Raw genomic sequence first — 20031 nt, forward strand, 5'->3', positions numbered from 1 at the left:
CAAAAACCGACAGTTCCTGTGACAGTTCCTCGGGCCAATATGAGTAGCTATAGCGCCGTTAGTACCCTGGAAACCAACACTTGACAGTATACCCTCAAGCTGTTCAGAGGCAAGTCGGCTAAGAGCGCTCGGAGGTTTGATATATTAAATGGAAGGCAATTGCAGGAGGACGTATGAAATACGGCTCTTTGGCCTATATTGGTCTTCGAATATTGTGAACCTGCATCAATAAAGAGTGCTAGGTGTATTGCGCGAATGGGAAGATGGCCGATAATTGAAAAAAAGTTGTAGGTTTCAACGATTTAGAGCTCGCACTTGACAAAACAATAGCGCTATCGAGGCAAGCAAAGATCTCTCTTATCCTAGACTTACCAAAGATGTATTAGCGCGGCTCAAATAGGTCCAGTGCGCGGTACGTACTTCCCTATATCGCTTAGGTTACGTACCTAGGTACTTTGGTGTCTGAATGATGTACCTAAAAAAATATTGTACTCCCCCACGTGTACAAAGGACGAGCATACACCTGTTAGGTACTACATACGAAATTTATATACGGAATACTTTACTTTATTATCAATGCACAATACAAATAACTAGTAAAATTATGTTTCTAGTACCATAAATAGTAAATACATTTGTTAGGAGGGTTAATACATGTCATTGTTAGCAATCTCATTTCCTATGTTGTGTATCTGTAAGGTACCTAGGTACTTAACATATGAATGCCGTTGAATTAAGTTCAGAGCACAGACATTTTAGTGTGGTAACTTCCAATGCAGCTTGCCCTCAATATACTTAGGTCATGTACCTATTGATACCTGATGCAAGCACTGAACGCGCTTTCTGCGAAAAAAAAAAAAAGCGCGTTGTCATTTTTTAAAAAAGGACCCCTGCTTGACCCTTAGGTTAGCTGGCAACTGGTTAGGTTAGGTGGTCTCCAGGTCGCAAAATAAACACTAAGGAAGCGCCCACCGCCAACCTCCCATTCAGAGAGACCACAACTTCTCAACTTCTTTGCTTCTCTCCCAGTTGCTCCTCTTCGACAATCCACCCTTTTAACATTCTTAATCATCCATCATTTTTTGTTATTCGGTCTAGTTACACATCTTACAAGATTATACACCGCTAGAAATACTGCTAGAACAGCCCAAGATGTCTGTCGTATCTTTACTCGGTGTCAATATTTTGAACAACCCCGCCAAATTCACTGACAACTACGTGTTCGAGATTACCTTTGAATGTCTCGAACAGCTCGAAAAGGGTATATATTTCTATGAAGATGCTCTAATATGTTAATTGAGCATCGAACCTAGCTGACCAGCCCAGATTTGGAGTGGAAGCTGACTTACGTTGGCTCTGCAACTTCGTAAGTTACCATACCATGCTCTTCGACAATTGCCCTCTAATTTCGACCAATAGCGACCAGTACGATCAAGAACTCGACTCCCTCCTTGTTGGTCCCATTCCTGTTGGTGTCAATAAGTTCATCTTCGAGGCAGACTCCCCCAAGACTACCCGCATCCCCGATGCAGACATTCTCGGAGTGACTGTGGTCCTCCTAACTTGCTCATACGACGGCCGCGAGTTTGTTCGTGTTGGATACTACGTGAACAACGAATACGAGTCTGATGAGCTGAATGCTGACCCCCCCGCCAAACCTATTGTTGAAAAGATCCGCCGCAATGTGCTAGCCGACAAGCCAAGAGTTACACGTTTTGCTATCAAATGGTATGTTTATGATCTTCTATTCTTTTTACGTGTAGCTACTTTGATTATTGGGCTTATGCTAATCTGTATGATAGGGACTCCGAGGCATCTGCTCCCCCAGAGTTCCCTCCTGAGCAGCCCGAGGCGGACCTCCAGCCCGACGAGGAAGAATATGGAGCTGAGGAGCTTGATGAGGATGCTGAGGAAGAAGGAGTTGAAGCGGCTGCCGAGAATGCTGGCGAGGCTAGTGCTGCAGCAGCTGCAGCTGATGGAGACGCTGAAATGGAAGGTGTCGAGGAGAATGGGGAGCCTGTTGAGGAAGACGAAATTTCCGAGGAGGGTAGCGTCGATCTCGAGAATGAAAGTGAGGATGACCTTGAGGAAGAAGTCGAGGGCGATGTTGTCGAAGCTGGTGACGATGCCATGGAGGTTGACGAGAAACCAGCTGGTGATTCATCCAAGCCTCAAGAAGTAATGGCCCACTAAGTACCATTTATATTCGGTCGGATATGATTTCAGCAGCCTATCAGTAGGCCTTTTCTGCATGCAGTTTTGGTGTGCCGTACGAAGTTATGAGAAGCCTTGGTATGAATGTTAATTGGCTTATGGTAGGAGTATGAGCTATTTAATGATGAATGGCCGAGCATTGCTTATAGACACTTGACATCCTGTTCCATACATAATACAGATACGAATGGTTTATGCCTCTCGAGTTTTCAGCTTGCTAGGTACTTAGAGGAATTAAATCAAAGTCATCTTTATCTTGTTCTCTACCTCCTATAAGAATATGATTTATCACTAGCTAAATCGGTACAGTATTTAGTCCCGTTTAGGAAGTGAATTCAATTGAAACATCTCTTAAGGTATCTAGGTTAGGAGGTAGTTACATATAAGACAAGGACTACAGATTGACTCGCCATCTTTCCACCTCCTTTTCCAGACTTCCTATTTCATACATTCTCTCCAAGCCGGAAAAGGTGAGTCCAACTATTGGTAGTTCTCTGATCGAAGGCATTTTAGCCAACCATCGAAACATATTTCTTGATCAATTAACTGGCCGTTCTATCACTCAATTTGTATGTTTACATCTGTAACATATACATATAATGATCCCATTAAAATGTGCACTTTAATGGTCATCTCTTTGATAGCTATAGACCACATACCTGTTGCCGGAAATTTACTGATATAACTTTTATAGGATAAGATTACGCGATAGGTGTATCTTCCTTTATTTTTCTCCCGTAGTAGGCATGCTCCTTTGATACGTAAGATCTTGTTATGCACGTAAACAGAGAGGAAACAAAGGAATTTCTTGGTAAGGAATATACACTACCTAATGTCTCAATGCTACGGTCAACAAATGTGTTGTTCAACTGTCTATTGGTGAATTCTTGGAGTCCAATTCAGTACGTAAACTCCACATTTGTTGAAGTGATGGGCATTAATCCCAATGGTGGTAGAGGGAGGCTTCGACGACACCTTCCCTCTTCGATGATTAGATAGAGTAGTTAACCGTTTTGCTTGTTATGCACTTATATTTCCTATGTGATTACTATAAATCTTTAAGAAAGGCGTCTTTTCGCAGCTGCCTAGCAATATTCATGGAAATCCATTCTTATTGAGGAGGTATTCATGTTGGCTGGCAGCGGACCAATCAAACTTCAGTTAAACTCATGTTGTCAGGGTGGATAAGCCAACTCCTACCCAAAATGATTTAATAACAGGGGTTATATTGCGGGGTTGGGGATATATCGGAATTGACAATACGCACGTTTTCTTGCGGAAGTGAGTTGAAGAGGATCGCGATCCGAGTAGAGCCGAGAAGGGGGGTATCTGCGGTGTAAATATCACCTTAACCAAAGAAGCATAGTTATTAGAAAATAAGAATATAGGAAAATGTTAAGCTACCCTGAGAAAACACACGATATTTTGCGCAAGTCATGTTGTTAGACGCCGCCGAATTAGCAAAACACAATACACCATCTTCCTGCTGGATCGTGGTAAGCGGTAAGGTTTACGACGTGACGCCGTATTTGAGAGATCACCCAGGAGGGCCGGCCATCTTAGTAAAGAATGGAGGAACGGTATGTATAATCATATAGCTAGGCCCGCTATACCAGCACTCTCAGGATCGTAGGACATTAAGTTCAATTGGAATAACAAAATGCGTAGGATGCTACAGTCGAATTCCGAACAATCCATTCCCCAGACGTATTAGAATACCTGCCGAAGGGGAGCTACCTTGGTGAGGTAGATCCTGCAGCTCTAGCATCACTCAAAACGATATCATCATCAAGCAAGCCGATAACAACTTCGGCCTTACCCCCGTCCCCATCATCATCTTCATCTTCATCATCAGGTCCACCGTCGTCCCCTATTGCCAATGGACCGCCGCATATCGCACACTGCGTGACGGCGTTGGACTTCGAGGCAGCGGCAAAGGCGGTGCTCCCTAAAAATCCGTTCTCATACATCTCGAGTTCTGCCAACTCTGGCCTTTCATTACAAGGCAACTTGTCTTCCTGGTCACGTATCAGCTTCCGCCCCCGGATACTCCGTGATGTCCGGCACGTGTCCGCACGATCGGCCATCTTCGGTCACATCACACCCTTCCCCTTCTACGTATCGGCGATGGGCTTGCTCGGTCGAGGCCATCGAAACGCTGAAGCCGAGTTCGTGCGTGGTCTGGCGCGGCGGGGGGCCCACGGTATGATAAGCAGCGAGTCCTCGCTGCCTATGGAGGAAATCGTCGCGGCGCTAAGCGATGAGCAGCAGAAGATTTCAAGCCAAGCCGAAAAGACAAATCAGAAGATCGATTTTCCTCCCTCGCAGCTCCATTTCCAACTTTACGTGCACTCAGACCATACTGTCACGTTGGCGCGCATCAGACGAGCTAAGGCCGCCGGTTTTAAGAGCATCTGGGTCACTGTTGACACGGCAACCCTGGGAAAGCGTACATCCGACCGACGAGTTCAGGCAGCAGAGGCGCTTGAAGCCGGGCTTGAAGATGCAGCTGAACAGGCTGGGGTCGGAAAGAACACTGGTTTCTACCCGGCGAGGGGGCATTTCCAGCCGTCACTCTCGTGGAAAGACCTCTCATGGATCAAGAAAGAATGGGGTGGGCCCCTTGTACTCAAGGGCGTGCAGTGTGCCGAAGACGCGAAGTTGGCGTTGGAGCACGGGTGCGAGGGCATCCTTCTTAGCAATCATGGTGGCAGACAGGCACATACGGCACCCGACGCGTTGACCACACTTCTCGAAATTCGGACATATTGCCCCGAGGTGTTAGGGAAACTTGACATATTCGTCGATGGCGGCCTACGCGACGGTGCTGATGTGCTCAAGGCCATATGCTTAGGAGCTACGGCCGTAGGCGTGGGTCGCCCCTTTTTTTACGCGCTAGCGGCCTATGGTTCGAAAGGGGTAGAAAGATGTATTGACAGTATGTTTCTCCTCATGATCTCCCCTTTTCTAAATCACAAGATGTTATTTACTAATACGAATTCCGTGTAGTTCTTTCCGAGGAGTTAGCTATGGGAATGAGGCTTATTGGAGTTACATCTCTTGATGAGGCACAACCCGAGAGAGTCAATGCTAGGCGTCTACTTAATGATATGTGGCGTCCTGAGAAGAGTCGTCTTTGAATACTTCACATCTATGTTTATATATGCCTTTTATACATATATTAGAATTTGGTATAATTAAGCTATATTCAATGAACTCTCATTATACTCTGAACAAATACAATTATCAACAACGCTAAAATATATCATAAACTTCAGCCACAAAATATCAGCGTTAGAGGTACAGTAGGTATCTTCGCGCCCTCTAGGCCCTGCATGAGTACCTGATCTAGGTACTCTTGGCAGGTAATATGTTAATTAAGAAAGTAAATAAGGCTAGAGAACAGCCCTGAAAAAAATAGAGACATGTTAAGCCTGAAAACTAGAAAAATGAGATTATTTATTTATTTAGGGTAAAGAAAAAAGGTTGTATGTATGATAAGTAAAAATCGTAGTCGTTCGAATGTACCTCGGGTCACAATACCATGAAGATGCGGTACCTAAGGCTACTGGCGTGGCTGTGCAAATCAGCCAGATCGGTCGGGCTGGAATCACATGGAACTATAGATGATATTTAGTTATAGCCGTGTAAAGTGGTAAAACAATATAGATCTTCCCAACTATATAGCTTAACACCTTTTATAAAGACTCCTACTACCGGAATGTCTAAGCTAAGGATAACTCCTCATGCCATAACTGGCCTGGACCGTCTGAGCCAAACGGCCTACCAATTCGGCCTTGGGTATCTATGGAAGGATTTCGAATCAAAACTCTCAGATCTGTTCGTTGATGATGGAACCCAGACCAAGGTTGGTGTGGCTGTGACACAGAAAGATGATATCCATTGGACATCAACTTCGGAAGAATTATACGCTACTCTAGAAAAAGGGGTCCCAATGTTATTGTAAGAGCCATTTCGCCACCCAGTTGAATCGGTTGCTTTATGATTGACAGGAGCCTCCACAGAATCCTCAATCGTTATAATTCATGGAGTAGGATAGATATTACTATCGAAGGCTTCTCCGCGGTATGCCGTCTTGCTGGAATTATGCCCTTTTTTTTGCACTTCGTAGTTGGAATGGGCCTCAAGTTCTCGTCAAAGGATGAAGACTTTATGTCATGCTATAGCACATTTACGTTGGAGAATAATCGTTTAGTTTACAGTCCAAATAGAACAGAAACCTACAGTGATTCGCTTTGGGGTAAGTCTTTCTCGCCATTATATCTTGAAGTAACGACCCTCTAATGGCTTGGTTTATCTACCTAGGGATATGCTACAACATTAGGCATTTTGAACGGCATAATCGAGATTTGGAAGACCCATGGTCCTGTCGCCACTCGGCTATTCACCAGAACTTCTCCGCAAGTTCTGGGCAACCAACCTGGGTCATCATTCAACCCCCTGAAGTTTTCGACGTCAATGTAGACTCGGCGCCGCACCCAATGGCCCTGCACCTTCGATATCTTCAAGCAGCTCTTGTAAATTGGAGAGAATATCTTGACTCCTTTGCCCAAATATTCAAGCGCCTCGTAAGTAGACTCTGTTCCATAAATATACTGTACCGAGCTCGTCAGATCGTCCAATTTTAACACCCGCGCGTACCGCCCCTGTCTTTAGAATCAACAGATAGCAATACCAAATCCGTATAATAAATTCAAGATCGACTTTTCGCACGAGCAACTTCTGCACTACCATAGAGGAAAGCTTCATCATGCTAGGAGCATTCTCACCAACACGAGGAGCACTTTAAATATCATCGCCGAACACGAGTCTGCTGTAGCACAAAAACAGAGCCTCTACCAAGACATCCACGATGAATTCCAACGGACAATGCGTAATATTTCTCGAGAAGTCGATAATTATATTGAAACAGTGCACAAGCTTCTTCGCATGTCAGATGATTTAAGGTTAATGGTAAGTCATAGTAGTTTGACTCATGCCTAGCAATACCGAATTCTTGTTTATTATTTAACCTTATCATTGCGCAGTATAGCAATATCCTCACATTTCATGGCCAAGAGTTGCAGCACGATACTAGCCTTAAACTTGCATACCTGGCGCAGGCCGATGCCAGCGGAAGTAGAGACATGGCGGTCTTAGCCGACCTTACGTATAAGGATTCGCGATCTATGCGTATTGCAACGGCTATTGCAATGTTCTATCTTCCGATAAATCTGGTTATGGTGCGTATTATAATCTTTTGAGTTCACATCCTTCATTGACTCCTTGATGATCATGGGTCGTAACATCTACATTCTATTTCAAGGCATTCTTCGTCATCCAGCTAACCTCCGGGTTCTCGGAATTAGTCATTCTTCAGCAGTACGCTGGTCTGGTATGGAACGGCAGTCGATGTGGCAGAAAGCCATAGTTCTAGTATCCAAATCCGTAACGAGGTATGGATCGCGAGCGTAGCGGCTGTTGTGCTTGCTATTGGCACTATATGTTGGTCTTGGTGGTGGAATTGGAGGGAGCAGAAGAAGCCAGATAAGAAGGCCCATCAAGAGTAATCTATCAATCTTCAGTTAAGTCAAACTTGTTATGGTTTATAGCTACTAGAATATCAACACAAAATGCAAAATTTATGCTTGCTTATGAGACTAGGTATACGTCTGATGCCATGTTCCTGAAGGCCAATCCCAGCGCCAATCAGCGTCCATCAGCCCCCCTCTTCAGCTTCAGCCGTTTATTTATTTCGTGATACGGAATTCTTTTCATCCTGATTCAATTGGTTTAGTTTTAAATCATATATCTTTCGCTAGTCGACGGTTTTACCTCTGTAAGCTCTCTGGATGCTTCTACGGAGATTGTGTCTCCTGAAGCCTGGGATGCATTAGCAAATGATACCTGCATTATGCCTCCAAACACAGTACTTACCACTACACTGTAGTTCTGTCTAAAAAGGCCCTGCAGCAACTCATTCAACTTTGCGCGGTCCACGTAGCGCGTTTCTAGATATGTCGTAACCATCATTGTGGTCATCTCGTTTCCGCAGCTGGGAGTGTTGGTACAAGGCACACAAGAATGCCCAACCGTTTGAGTTACGCGATTTATATGCACATGGTAGTATCTATGTTACATTGTCACATGGCTAAGCACAATGATACTCTACACCAACACCATTCAAGCATCCTTTTTCTTTTTTTTTTCTTTTTTCTTCTTCTTTTACCCGGCGAAGTAGCATATCATTGCATTTGCGCCCACCTGGTAGCTAAGTATTACGATTGATTGCTAAATAGACTACACCCTTATAATTAAATATCTTCCTGTCAGCCACGATCGCAATCATCATGGCGGGCATAAATGGTTGCATCGACAACCTCAGGAACCAGATACAGAATAACCTGGTTACCTCGCTTTCCCAGCGCGATTTCTTACCCACCGATAAGCTTCATGAAATATTTACTCTCCAAGCGGTTAAGGGCGCCATTAAAGAGCTTAATTGCGGCCCAGACGATCGCATCAAATTAGCAGATACGATATATCACCAAGGAAAGAGGGTATTTGCCATGCTTATTTACAGCTATTGGCAAGATCTCATTATAGAATTCCGCAAGCATGGTGCTCTTGATAGCCGACTCCCGCTGACTGAAGCTGATGCGATGACGATTGTCGAACCCGGAATTGCGCTACGGATTGCCCGAGAAGTCCAATGGGGCTTTTGCCCCTATACCTTCCCAGAGAACATGTCGGAGCATCATCGTGAGATTCAAAGCAAAATGATTATCCCTTTTATTGGTACTGAGCAAATCGGCTTTGGCGCATTCAGTAATGTAGAAAAGATGACTATCTCGCTATCTCACCAACATTTTGACAAAGATGTAAGTATAGGTACTATCAAATTGATGTTATTTCCGGTTTCTGCATGAAATTTCTTAGATTAACAGGATGCTTTCTAGGCAAAAATAATGCAAGTAGTACAGAAGAAGCTCAAAAGGAAAGGCAAGACCGAAGAGTTTGAAAGAGAAAACAGGTGTTTACGACTCCTAAACCAGTTGCATCATCCCAACATCATTCCTCTATGGGGCTCTTATACGTGTTGCGACGAGCAGAACTTCCTCTTCCCATATATTGACATGGATCTCGGTTCATTCCTGAGGGCTAAAACCCGCCACCAAGATTTCCAGTGGGATTTTACTTTCTACTCGGCTCTCACAGGGCTCGCTTCAGCACTGTCAAAAACACACTACCTTCTGCTCAACCAAGCTGACCACGACATCGACTTCGAGGCAATTGGCTACCACCACGATATTCGACCACCTAATATCCTAGTTGGTTCCGATACTTTTATCCTCGCTGACTTCGGACTGGGGAGGCTAAAGCAGGCGGGGGACCCATCGCACACGCCTTACAAATGGATTAGTGGTGATTATGTTTCTCCCGAAAGCACAGATAGTCAAGAGAACCCACTTACCACCAATCGAGCCACTGATGTATGGGCGTTTGGTTGTCTTATCGCCGAGGTTATCACCTATATGTTGAAGGGGGCAGAGGGGGTCGAAGAATTCCGCACGGAGAGACTCACACCAGGAAAGTTTCCTCAATGGAAAGATGCTAGCTTCTATCAACCTTGTGGTGATGTCAAGAAAGAAGTCATCAATTGGATGAGGGCGCTGAGGGGCGATAATTCTCATTCGGACTTTGTTCCCCTGCTTGTTGACCTAGCTCTTGATGCTCTTCAGCCTGATCCACGAACTAGGCCTGACATGAACACTATTTATATACGCTTGAAAGTTTTGAGTATGCGAAAACACTTTCACTCTATCCAAGAAAAGTTTTGTGAGGTTCGCGAGACCGGAGAAAAACTAGTACCCCCAGACAAGCGCCATCTAGGGAGTCTTGGATATGCGTACGAACGGTTTAAGGCATGGGGCAACACTCTTACTCTGGATAAGAAAGGATCTCTTGTTTATGATAAAGATCAACCCGAGGGTTCTATTGAGATTATGAAGAAGTTATTTCAGGCACTAAGAGAAGAATTAGAAACGCAACACTCGGGTGATGGACCCGCTTTGCTTTCTCTTGAACACCGGATAGTCCAAAGTGTCGAAAGCTTATGGAAATTCTTGCCGAATACTCTCCTTCCCTCGGCTGAGGATCAATGGCGAAAGAAACCAGATGGTCAACCTGTTGAAGAAAGGCAGAGTTCGTATCATACGGCCGACGACGTTGTATCAGCCCCCAGTATAGCTAACCCTATTGATCCCCTTAAGTCTGAATTCGAAGAAAAGGCGCAAAATTTCAAAAATAATTTAGGCAATATTACATTTTTCCACGAAATCCTCAAGATAACATCCATTGGTGATGTGTACGATATCACAGACAAAATCCAGAACGAGCAAAATGAACACAATGGACTTCGCAACCTAGCGAAAATCCGAAGATATCTAGAGCGCCTGAAGGGGTATGCTGACGTGATAAACGGTATTATCAGCGGGAGCCGCCATATTCTGGCACTCCTCTGGGGGCCGATAGGAATGCTTTTACAGTTAGCGAGACCGTTGAACAAGGCTTACGACTCATTTATTGATGCTGTTGCTGAGGTAGGGCAAAGTTTGCCCGAGTTTCAAGCATCTACCTCAATATTCAAGCAGAACAAAGAGGCTAAAGAAATTTTGCCATTATTTTTTAAAGATATATTGGACTTTTATAGCGAAGCGTTGAATTTCTTTTGTCATCATAGTAAGTGTTGACCTCAAAATGTGCCTTTCAAGACACTATACGCTGAGATCTATTACTGACCTTACCTAAGACTGGATGCATATCTTTAATCGTCTATGGCCACAGCAGTATATGCAACACGCGGAAATCGTAAACCGTATACGACGGCTTACTCGACTGATGAGGACAGAAATACACATCGGGGATATACAACAAGAAGATGAGTTTCGAAAGAAAGCACAGGAAAGTTTTAAAGCGCAGAAAAGAGAGAATTGTGCGCAGGAATTCCACCGTATCATGGTATCTTTTAGCCCAGAAAGATATGATACTACCCTGGATCGCCTCCTTAGCCATCGCTATCAGGCAACTGGAACTTGGCTCTTTATGGACAAGACTTTCACACAATGGCTCAACAGTTCGCAGGAGGAGACCCGGATCTTATGGTTGAAAGGGATACCGGGAGCAGGTAAGTATAGACTCCGCTATCAAATCTATTTCCAGCACTATGAATTGTTCACCACATTAGTCTAAACCGTATCTAATTGTGAGGTAATTTATCATAGGCAAAACAGTTCTCTCTAGCGCAATTATAGATCAATTAAGAAACGTCCAGGGAACCAAGACAGCCTTCGCATTCCTTACATACCAGGAAGCTAAGACTTCAGCGTTATCAACAATCCACTCACTTATCTTTCAGCTGGCGGAAAGAAATGAAGATCTCATGGCTATCGTTTGTGAATCTATGGGCAGAGATCTAAGGGGCAATATTAATGGCGCAGGTGACATTTTATCGTCTCTTATCCATTATGCTGGCTTAGTCTATCTCGTTATCGATGGTGTCGATGAGGTTAGTGAAACAGAGCGAGGTAGGCTCATCACCGAACTTCTTAGGTTAGTCGGGATATGCGGAACCCTACGAATTATCCTCAGCTCCCGACCTGAAGCCGACCTAACGCGGCTACTGGATGATAAAGCAGCCGTGATCCAGATTCATGACCACAATAAAAGAAGCATCGAGGACTACGTTATTGAACGCGCCCAGTACATATTTGGTAACCGACGGGTTCCTCTTGATAAGAAAGCCAAGATCATGAAACTTTTGGAACCGTTGGCAAGTCGTGCCGAAGGTATGTTCCTCTATGCTCGGCTCGTTATGGATATGGTCGCGAGTATACATGACTTGTCAGAGTTACAGAAAGAATTGACAGTCCTTCCCGAAAACCTTGATGCTGCGTAAGAGTGCCATGCCCAAATTTACAGGATGAACTGCAACTGACCGTTTGTCTGGTAGTTACCATCGTATCATTGTACGTTTGGAAAGTCATAATGACAAAAGAAGGGCAGAGAAGGCTCGGATGCTGTTAGGATGGGTCGCATGTAGTACAGCTCCAATTACTGTCGAGGAGGCTCATCAAGCATTAGTTGTGATACCAGGCAATCGGGACCAAGTATTCGAAATGGTGTCAAAGCTTGATGCTGTCGAGCTTCTTGGACCGATCGTGGAGACCGTGGACAACTACATACGATTTGTTCACTTCACAGCAAAAGAGTAAGCAGTGTGCATCAGAACGTGTCGGCCTACTTCTGACTGCCTTACAGATATATATCCAGCCCTCACCTCGGAGAACAGCTAATTGATACAACCCAAGCCACATCGGATTTAGCTTTGCGGTGCATTACATATCTATGCCAACACCATCATGATCCTGGTTTGTCATTCGAAAAGCGATATGAGAATGTCACTACTGGACAATACAGCCTCCATACCTTTGCAATACGTATGTGGTTTGAGCTAGTCTGTCAGTATTTTCGATTGATCGGAGAGACTGATCCATCAACCGAACTGGTTGAATCTATTCAGATGCTCTGGGAATATAGAGAGATACGAGACCTTGACGATACTGCTGAGGACGAGGGTGACGTCAACAACGACGAAAGTGGTAATGAAGCTATTTTCAAACCATTAAAGAAGAAGCACCCTTTGCTTTATCAGTTACTTTGCAGAGTGTCGCGGTTTCGCAATTCATCTTTCCTTTTCACTGGAAATATAAGCCAAGGTATGACTGCATCATTCACACTTTCGAACCCGCTACTAGTCGAATACATAGGTTAGGTACCTAGCTAACATCTATCAATGTGAATAAGACTTCGATGAGGATACAGATGACCCGCTCTTAACATCAAAGATATCTCAACTCATTCGCGAGGCCTCCGATATCGCCGTCTGTAGTTCACCAACTGACTGGCTCCTATCCGGCAAACGTGGATGTCATGAGGCTTGTGCTAATATATTATATTACTACGGACCGCGACCCTTTAAATGCAAATTTATAGGGTGTAAAACTTGGCAAGATGGCTTCCAAGAGCGTACCCTCAGAAGAAAGCACGAACGTTCGCATGATAAACCTTTGAAATGCCATATTTCCGGCTGCGAATTTGAACTTGTCGGATTTTTGTCCGAAAGGATGCGGCAAAATCATATCAAGCACGATCATCGAAATGACCCGAAGAAATTGAGCTTCGACACTGAGAGTCTGACCCAGGACAAAGCTGAGACTATGCTTTCTGACTTTATCAAGGTAAACGAAATAGAAGCGGTCAGAAAGATCTTGTCTACCTTTCCAACCATTCTCGAAGACTATAAAACCCAACGTGAGCTTAAACTGCTTGCCGCATCTACAGCTTCAGGTGATATACTGAAGTTGTTAAAAGGGCCGACGGAAGAATCAAGAGAATGGGATGAATGTATTACAGAGTCAATTAACGCCCGCAATGGAATCACCCTAAGATACTTCTCGTCTATAGGACTACCTTGTAATGGCGCCAAGAAAAAAGGGAGCAATTTTTCAAGATATCTACCCCCCCTCTCACATCGCCAGATCGTCTTGAAATTGGTATCGTGTGACTGGCTCGAAGGAATGCAAATTTGGACCAGTTGTATTCTAAATCGACTAAACCTACTCTCCGATGCAACCAAGAAGGGTCTTAAGTTCTACTTGATATCGGATATGATATACGTCAGGCAGTTTATTAGGGCTGCATCACACCACCCACTTGGGTACCAGCAACTTCTCTGCGTGTGGAAAGACTCCGGGATCGCCCCTTTTTTGGATGATATTTGGGCCAATAGAACTCTGAAATATGTAGCAGAAGCTGGTTTATCAACTACTCTGGCGGTATATTTGATTGAGCAGGGCGCTCATATTAACCATAGACGAGGACCTAAAAGTCGAACTGCACTTCAATACGCCGTAAGCAAAAGCTCCGCTGGGGGAGCTGAGATGATCAGATTTCTTCTTTTAAACGGCGCTGATCCGGAGATAGGAAGGGAAGGGACAAGCGTTAGGAGGCGATTAAAGAAAATACGTCGGGCACCGGGCGCAAAAGATATTTATAGATGGTTAGGGAAGACTTGGAAGGAGCTTCTTGAAGAGACCAAAAGTATACGGGATAAAGCTAAAGAACTGTCAGATGTACCTAAGTACATCTCAACACGTGACCTTCGATCACGTGTCGTCCAAACACTCATCTAGGTTAGGTACGAAGTACATGTATGATAAGGATAAGCGTTTGTAAAAAAAATAATAATTGTATCATTAGATTTTATGCAATCAATACCCGTCCTTTCACCTCTTTTAGTCCGTATAACTACGTGACAGGTGTTTCTATTCTAGTATCTTTTTCAATCTCTATAAACACGTCAGTAAATCGATTTTGAAAAGAATCGTGATTAGGATTGAATCTTACCTCCCATCTTCTGTATTCTACATCGGCATCTGTCATGCTATTCGCATCTATAGCCCGACTAATTAATTGTATTTTTTCCTTCTGCACATCTTGGACATACTGGATAGGGCCACTTATATTAGTAATGGAAGAGTTCAAAAATAGGCTAGTTAAAGGGTTTGTCTACCGTTTCTACAGAGTTGGGGACGATATATCGAATAACTGTGACCTCTTGCGTTTGGCCTATGCGATGAACCCGATCAACCGCTTGTGCTTCTACTATGGTTATATGGGTAAGTAAAACCCCTGCCTTAAGTTACGCGCTAAAAGGTGGCCTGTGTTGCTATTTCTTTACTTATTAGAGTTTAACGCATACTCATACATATACAATAACAAATTTAGAAAATTCACCACTTTTGGCATCTATAAGTCAAAATATCATATTTTAGACCTTTCAATGATTATTTTGATACCAATTTTATTTTTAAAAGTGTATAGAACGTTGGTGCATCAATTATTTTCATCATTTTTTTGCCAAATGTATCTTTCGAATACCCTTGACAAACTAATACTGATTTAGTATGGTGGTTTGTCTAGCGTATTCTGCGGTACCTGACAGGGTAGTTTTACTTTTGCCTGCAACCATAGTATCATCGGGTTCCAATGAGGCTCTAGTAGATGCACTACACTAGCAACCGTGAGATTGACTCTGGAAAAGTGTACGTTAGCTTAAAAAAAAGGTTGATAATAAAAAAAAATAATTCATTAGGTATACCTAACCTACTTACCCTTCTGCAGAACTACCGATTGTAGCTAGCATCACTGTGCAATTAGGATTGCCATTAAACTCTTGTAGGGCTCTTCGGCGTCCCTCTAGGCTAGTATGCCCATCAATGCGTTGAAAAACGATCTGCTCCTGATGGAATGCCCGCTGAACCAAATCAAGCATTTTAACCCAAGAGCTAAATACTACACTATTTTTAATTAGCTATACCCCGTATTCTCTAAAAGTGAGCTCATTGGAACATACCTTTTTCTCGGCCTGGTGCTGTCCTCTGCTTGTGCCTGTTTTAGATTCCCCAATAATGCCAGTACCTTAGCCGAGGGTCGATAACAGACTTTGGTTGAAATAGAGCTTTCAGAACTGTAAGGGCCCTTTTTTGAAGTTGCGCAATTGATGCATATGGAATCTTGCTCCTCTGTACCAGAGCCGCCGTCGTCAATTTCGCCCCCGCAGAGGGAGCAAAGTTGTTGCATTTCCAAATCCAAGATAGAACCCGAAGCCCCTATCCTTTTCTCTGTTACCTTATTGGGCAGAAGTTGCTCTCCGTGATCGCAAATTCGCTGCAAATACAATATGAGTGATAAAATGTTGTATTCCTTGCCTTTGGGTAATGAGCCACCCCCCAATCGACCCCCTTGGTCTGCAGCTTTTTCTACGCAGAGTTTCTTATATACGTCATATAACTCCTGATCCTCTTGATGAAGATAAACTTCGTGTACCCTTTCAAAACGCGGGGGAAGTTCTAAAGTTTTCTGTTTCGTCCTCCTAAGACACGTTGCTCGGATAAGTCCTCGGAAACGCTCGATTCCAAACTTATGCCCCTCCTCCACGGGTTTAGCAATCCAGGTCGTAAAATTGGACTTTTGAACAAACGGAAAGACGCGTATAAAGCTAACCAAGGCGCCGTAGTCATCGAGGGAATTGTGAATTGGTGTTCCTGTTAAGCACCATCGACAACGAGCTACGAGGTCACAAACTGACCGGAAAGCCTTTCTTGAACGATTGCGAATGTGATGGGCTGCAGTGAGCTTAGTCGAGAGAGGGAAAGGCTAGATATACACAAGAATTTGCTCACCTTCATCCAAAATAACTCGAAGCCATTTCCAGGAGAAAAGAGGACGTATCCCTTCTGAGGCTTCCCACTCAGAGCGAAGCGTTTCATATGTAGTGACGACAACATCAGTGTTGCAAAATTGGCTGGCAAGGCTCTCTCGACCGGAGCCGTGATATACCTTTATTCGTATCTGTCCTTCATGGATATGTCTAGAGAGCCAACATATTGTAAGTCCTTGTCCTTATTTAAATAATACCCGAAGAAGTTCTTACTCTGAGGCCTGGTCCATCCAACTATATATAGCTTTTTTTCTCATTAGTATCTTATAATATCATGCCTCTTAGCATAAACTCACTTGACTTTGGTGCAATAATAAGTGTTCCCTGGTGTCTTGCTTTCTGGTCTTGATCTATCACTGTAGGGTTAAGATCCAAAGAGGAACAGATCAGCGCCAACACGCTTAGGGTTTTTCCAAGGCCCATATCCTTGATTAATCCTATCAGTATTCGAACCGATAGTAGGTACAAGGGTGACATACGTCAGCAAGTATTCCTCCCATAGCTGGGATGGGCCTGGGCTCAAGTGACCCCGTGACTGTATGACGATAACTAAAAGTCAGGGTTAGGCACCAAACCGTTCTTCTTGAACTAGGTATTCCTTAGAATCACTTACTACACTTTTTTGCTATTCTTAACAACTTCTTTTCTCCAAAGCGATGGGAACATCGGCTCTTCAATGTGGCCGCTTTCCTTTTCATGCATCATCGCCAGCGCCATAATCTGATGTCTAGATAATTTCCTGTATTAGCCATCGTTATTATCAAGGCGAAGAAGTATGCCATTACCCCATAAGTTGTGTGCGAAGCCGTGGACTTGATGACGTATTCACCCCTGTTACTGCTCCCCCATCCGCTCCGGCGGATTCAATAATTTGTAGAAAATAACCTTTGTTCACTTCATCTCTTATCTCAGTATGGGTAGGATCATCATCTAAGGCGTCTAGGCTCAAATTCTCAAGTTTCGGCATTTCAGCGTCAGGGCGAATAAGGTAATGGGGGTTGTCATATTGAACTCCAGGTATGACTTCCGCAGCATAAGGATGCTGTAGAAAGCAACCAACATCTGAAAGAAGGTCTCCAGCAGCTTCCTTATCACTCCTCAGACCATAAATTACAATTCGTATGCTGTAGTCTCGGGTTGCTTTGATGGGGGCATTTTTCTTCATTTTACGTTTATTTATCCCTCTAAGGCCCCTTTTCTCGGAGATGAAGAGCGTGGCATCCGTTTTAAGGCGAATTTGACGAAATGCATTTACAAGCTGACAATTGTTTAAGATACCGGCGTATGCATTAGAGTCCTGCTCGTAAATCATTAGAGTACCTCCAAATGGCTTTAGATTTATAGGTATAGAGTGAGCTGTATCCTTTTGTGAAAAGGAAGATGTGGGTACTGCCAGCACCTTGCGACTTGTTAGAATATTGACAGGATCTTGGGGTAGACGTGGCTTACAACACCGAAACATGTGTCATAATCGCTATATATATCCTTCCCAGATTCAGTTAAGAGTGACTCGGCTTCGTTTTGTGGCAGAGATTCATTGGCTTGGAGTTCACTGAACACTGACTGCTCACTTTGGGGTGCGCCGGTTTCAGAGGAGACGTCGAGTGTGGTTGCATGTTCGTAAACTAAGGTATTACCCATTGATATATCATGTTGGATCGAAGGCGGGGATGGGGAGTCAATGAGGAGTGGTTGGGATGACGAATTCCCGTAGCTATAACGGAGATCTTGTATTTGGAAAGATGCGTCCTCATAGACAGGTAATGGCGACTCATTGTCTGGAATATTGCCATCCACATCATTGTCGCGTGGCTGCGTACGGGATTTTTTTACCTTACGAATTTCGAGGGCTGGGGTGGGACTTGGTCGCTTACTGCCTACCTTAGTAGATCGCAGATTCCAAGACCTGTTTTTATTATCCATAGCTATTTAATATAGGCAAATAAGTAGGTACCTAAAGAGTTGTTGCTAAAGGAAAGTTGAAAAGGAGAAATGGTTTATACGCCTAGATATAACTCATATTGCAGCTTACGTTTTATGAGTGTTTTCGGGTGTTAAGCATCACCCATCACCCATCATCCATCACTTTGAGTTGTTTAGGTATGTTAACTTGATGCTGTTGGGTGGGTGTTTGGTAAAATTTAATCAAATGGAGCATATGCGACGTATAATGCCGTAGATATAGTATCTAAGTCCAACACCAATCTGCCTTGACATTTGCTTAGTGTATGTATACCTATGGTGCTGCCAGGTGATTGGCTCTGATAAAATACCTAAGGTTACCTGGTACCTAAGCTGGTTTATGTAGTTAGCTGCACTCAGGAAAGTACCGCCAAATGACCTAAGAACAGAGATCCGCATTATCGGCGATTTTAAGCGGAGAGGGCCGTTAGACGGACATATAGCAGTAGAGGCGGGAAGGCAAAACGCGGCAGCTTGGTTTCACCCGCGTTCCGCTTTATAACGGGACTATTTTAGTCTAAAAACTAACTTACCGTGACTTAGTTAAAGCTTAAAGCTTCTACGTAAAAAAAAAAATTAGGTGCTGTCAGGTTAATATATTACATCGTTTTTCAAGACTTTATAACGTACCGTTTCATCGAAAACGCGGGGTTGATTTTAGCCTTGAGTTGGCCATGGCACCGACCATTTTCCAGGCGAGTTTAAAAATTAACGTTGAAAAATCTATTGACCAAACGTTTATCTTACATGTAAGTGCCTGCTTATGCAAATATGATGAATGGGAAAGGTCTGAAGCTCATTCATTGTTTAGCTCGTAGAGTTGGGATTCTTCATAAGACCTAGATCGCCATATGAGTTGATGATTTGAAATCTTACGCCAAGCAGAGGAGTGCTATCAAACGGCGTAGGAACACGAGCCTTAATAGGTAATATTCCGTACCTGTCTTAGACAGCCGATTTCCTACTTATCTGCATATTTCTAGGACCAATTTCCTCATTTATTCACCGAGAACACAAGGCAGTATTTAGAATGAACATGTATTCTGTCCTATACCCCGCATCACTATACGAAGCTTACCTCTCGATGAGAACTTAGTGCTGAACTCTCAGCCGGGGTACCTGTAAGTATTTGCATGCGACGGCCCGAAAGGCGATCTCGTGAGCCGAGTATTAGGTTAGGTAGAGTCGCAGTAAGCATTCTAAGTGTTGGATGCGATACATAAACCGCAGTTGTGGTGAGATTGGTGCTTAAAAACGTTCCAGAAAGCCTCTAGAAACTAACCCAGTTGATATAAACGATACGACTGCCTAAACCTATGGCATGTCTTGTAGTAAATGGACCTTGAATTATGCTGACGATAAAACGTATTGTATCAAGCATGGGGACCTTGACGTGATTAGGCACCAACCTTTCCCAACGCTGATGTCTCGCATGATGTGGACTGTATAATGAGCGGCGTTGAGATACGAATCAGATTGTAAATTACTGAATCTATTAAACTAAACTATAT

General features: G+C 43.7%; 4 protein-coding genes across 6 annotated transcripts; 3 read left to right on the forward strand and 1 right to left on the reverse strand.

The window, feature by feature from the left end:
- Positions 1–1152: 1152 nt before the first annotated feature.
- GL218_04845 (Histone chaperone ASF1) lies at positions 1153–2193 on the forward strand (the record flags this gene model as incomplete). The annotated part of the gene is made up of 4 exons (XM_033581473.1): positions 1153–1261; positions 1327–1366; positions 1420–1728; positions 1803–2193. 4 exons carry the CDS (start codon positions 1153–1155, stop codon positions 2191–2193), a joined length of 849 nt encoding a protein of 282 aa, XP_033435609.1.
- A 1457-nt stretch (positions 2194–3650) lies between these two features.
- GL218_04846 (Cytochrome b2, mitochondrial) lies at positions 3651–5354 on the forward strand (the record flags this gene model as incomplete). The annotated part of the gene is made up of 4 exons (XM_033581474.1): positions 3651–3794; positions 3883–3955; positions 4070–5152; positions 5224–5354. The coding sequence occupies 4 exons, from the start codon at positions 3651–3653 to the stop codon at positions 5352–5354; spliced, it is 1431 nt and encodes a 476-aa protein (XP_033435610.1).
- Positions 5355–8564: 3210 nt separating this feature from the next.
- On the forward strand, positions 8565–13048 carry GL218_04847 (uncharacterized protein; the record flags this gene model as incomplete). 2 transcript variants are annotated; one of them, XM_033581475.1, is made up of 6 exons in its annotated part: positions 8565–9095; positions 9174–10956; positions 11027–11401; positions 11499–12168; positions 12227–12484; positions 12535–13048. In XM_033581475.1, 6 exons carry the CDS (start codon positions 8565–8567, stop codon positions 13046–13048), a joined length of 4131 nt encoding a protein of 1376 aa, XP_033435611.1. The 2 variants fall into 2 exon arrangements, with proteins under 2 accessions (XP_033435611.1, XP_033435612.1); XM_033581476.1 differs by lacking the exon at positions 8565–9095 and having other exon boundaries at positions 9351–10956.
- A 3446-nt stretch (positions 13049–16494) lies between these two features.
- GL218_04848 (putative SWI/SNF-related matrix-associated actin-dependent regulator of chromatin subfamily A member 3-like 1) lies at positions 16495–18199 on the reverse strand (the record flags this gene model as incomplete). Of its 2 annotated transcripts, XM_033581477.1 has the most annotated exons (7): positions 16495–16708; positions 16772–16802; positions 16855–16984; positions 17038–17107; positions 17172–17285; positions 17344–17957; positions 18008–18199. In XM_033581477.1, the coding sequence occupies 7 exons, from the start codon at positions 18197–18199 to the stop codon at positions 16495–16497; spliced, it is 1365 nt and encodes a 454-aa protein (XP_033435147.1). The 2 variants fall into 2 exon arrangements, with proteins under 2 accessions (XP_033435147.1, XP_033435148.1); XM_033581478.1 differs by lacking the exon at positions 18008–18199 and having other exon boundaries at positions 17344–17723.
- Between the last annotated feature and the right edge of the window lie 1832 nt (positions 18200–20031).

This window comes from Daldinia childiae (genome assembly GCF_008694065.1).
Source record: "Daldinia childiae strain JS-1345 chromosome Unknown Scaffold4, whole genome shotgun sequence".
Taxonomy (NCBI): Eukaryota; Fungi; Ascomycota; class Sordariomycetes; order Xylariales; family Hypoxylaceae; genus Daldinia; species Daldinia childiae.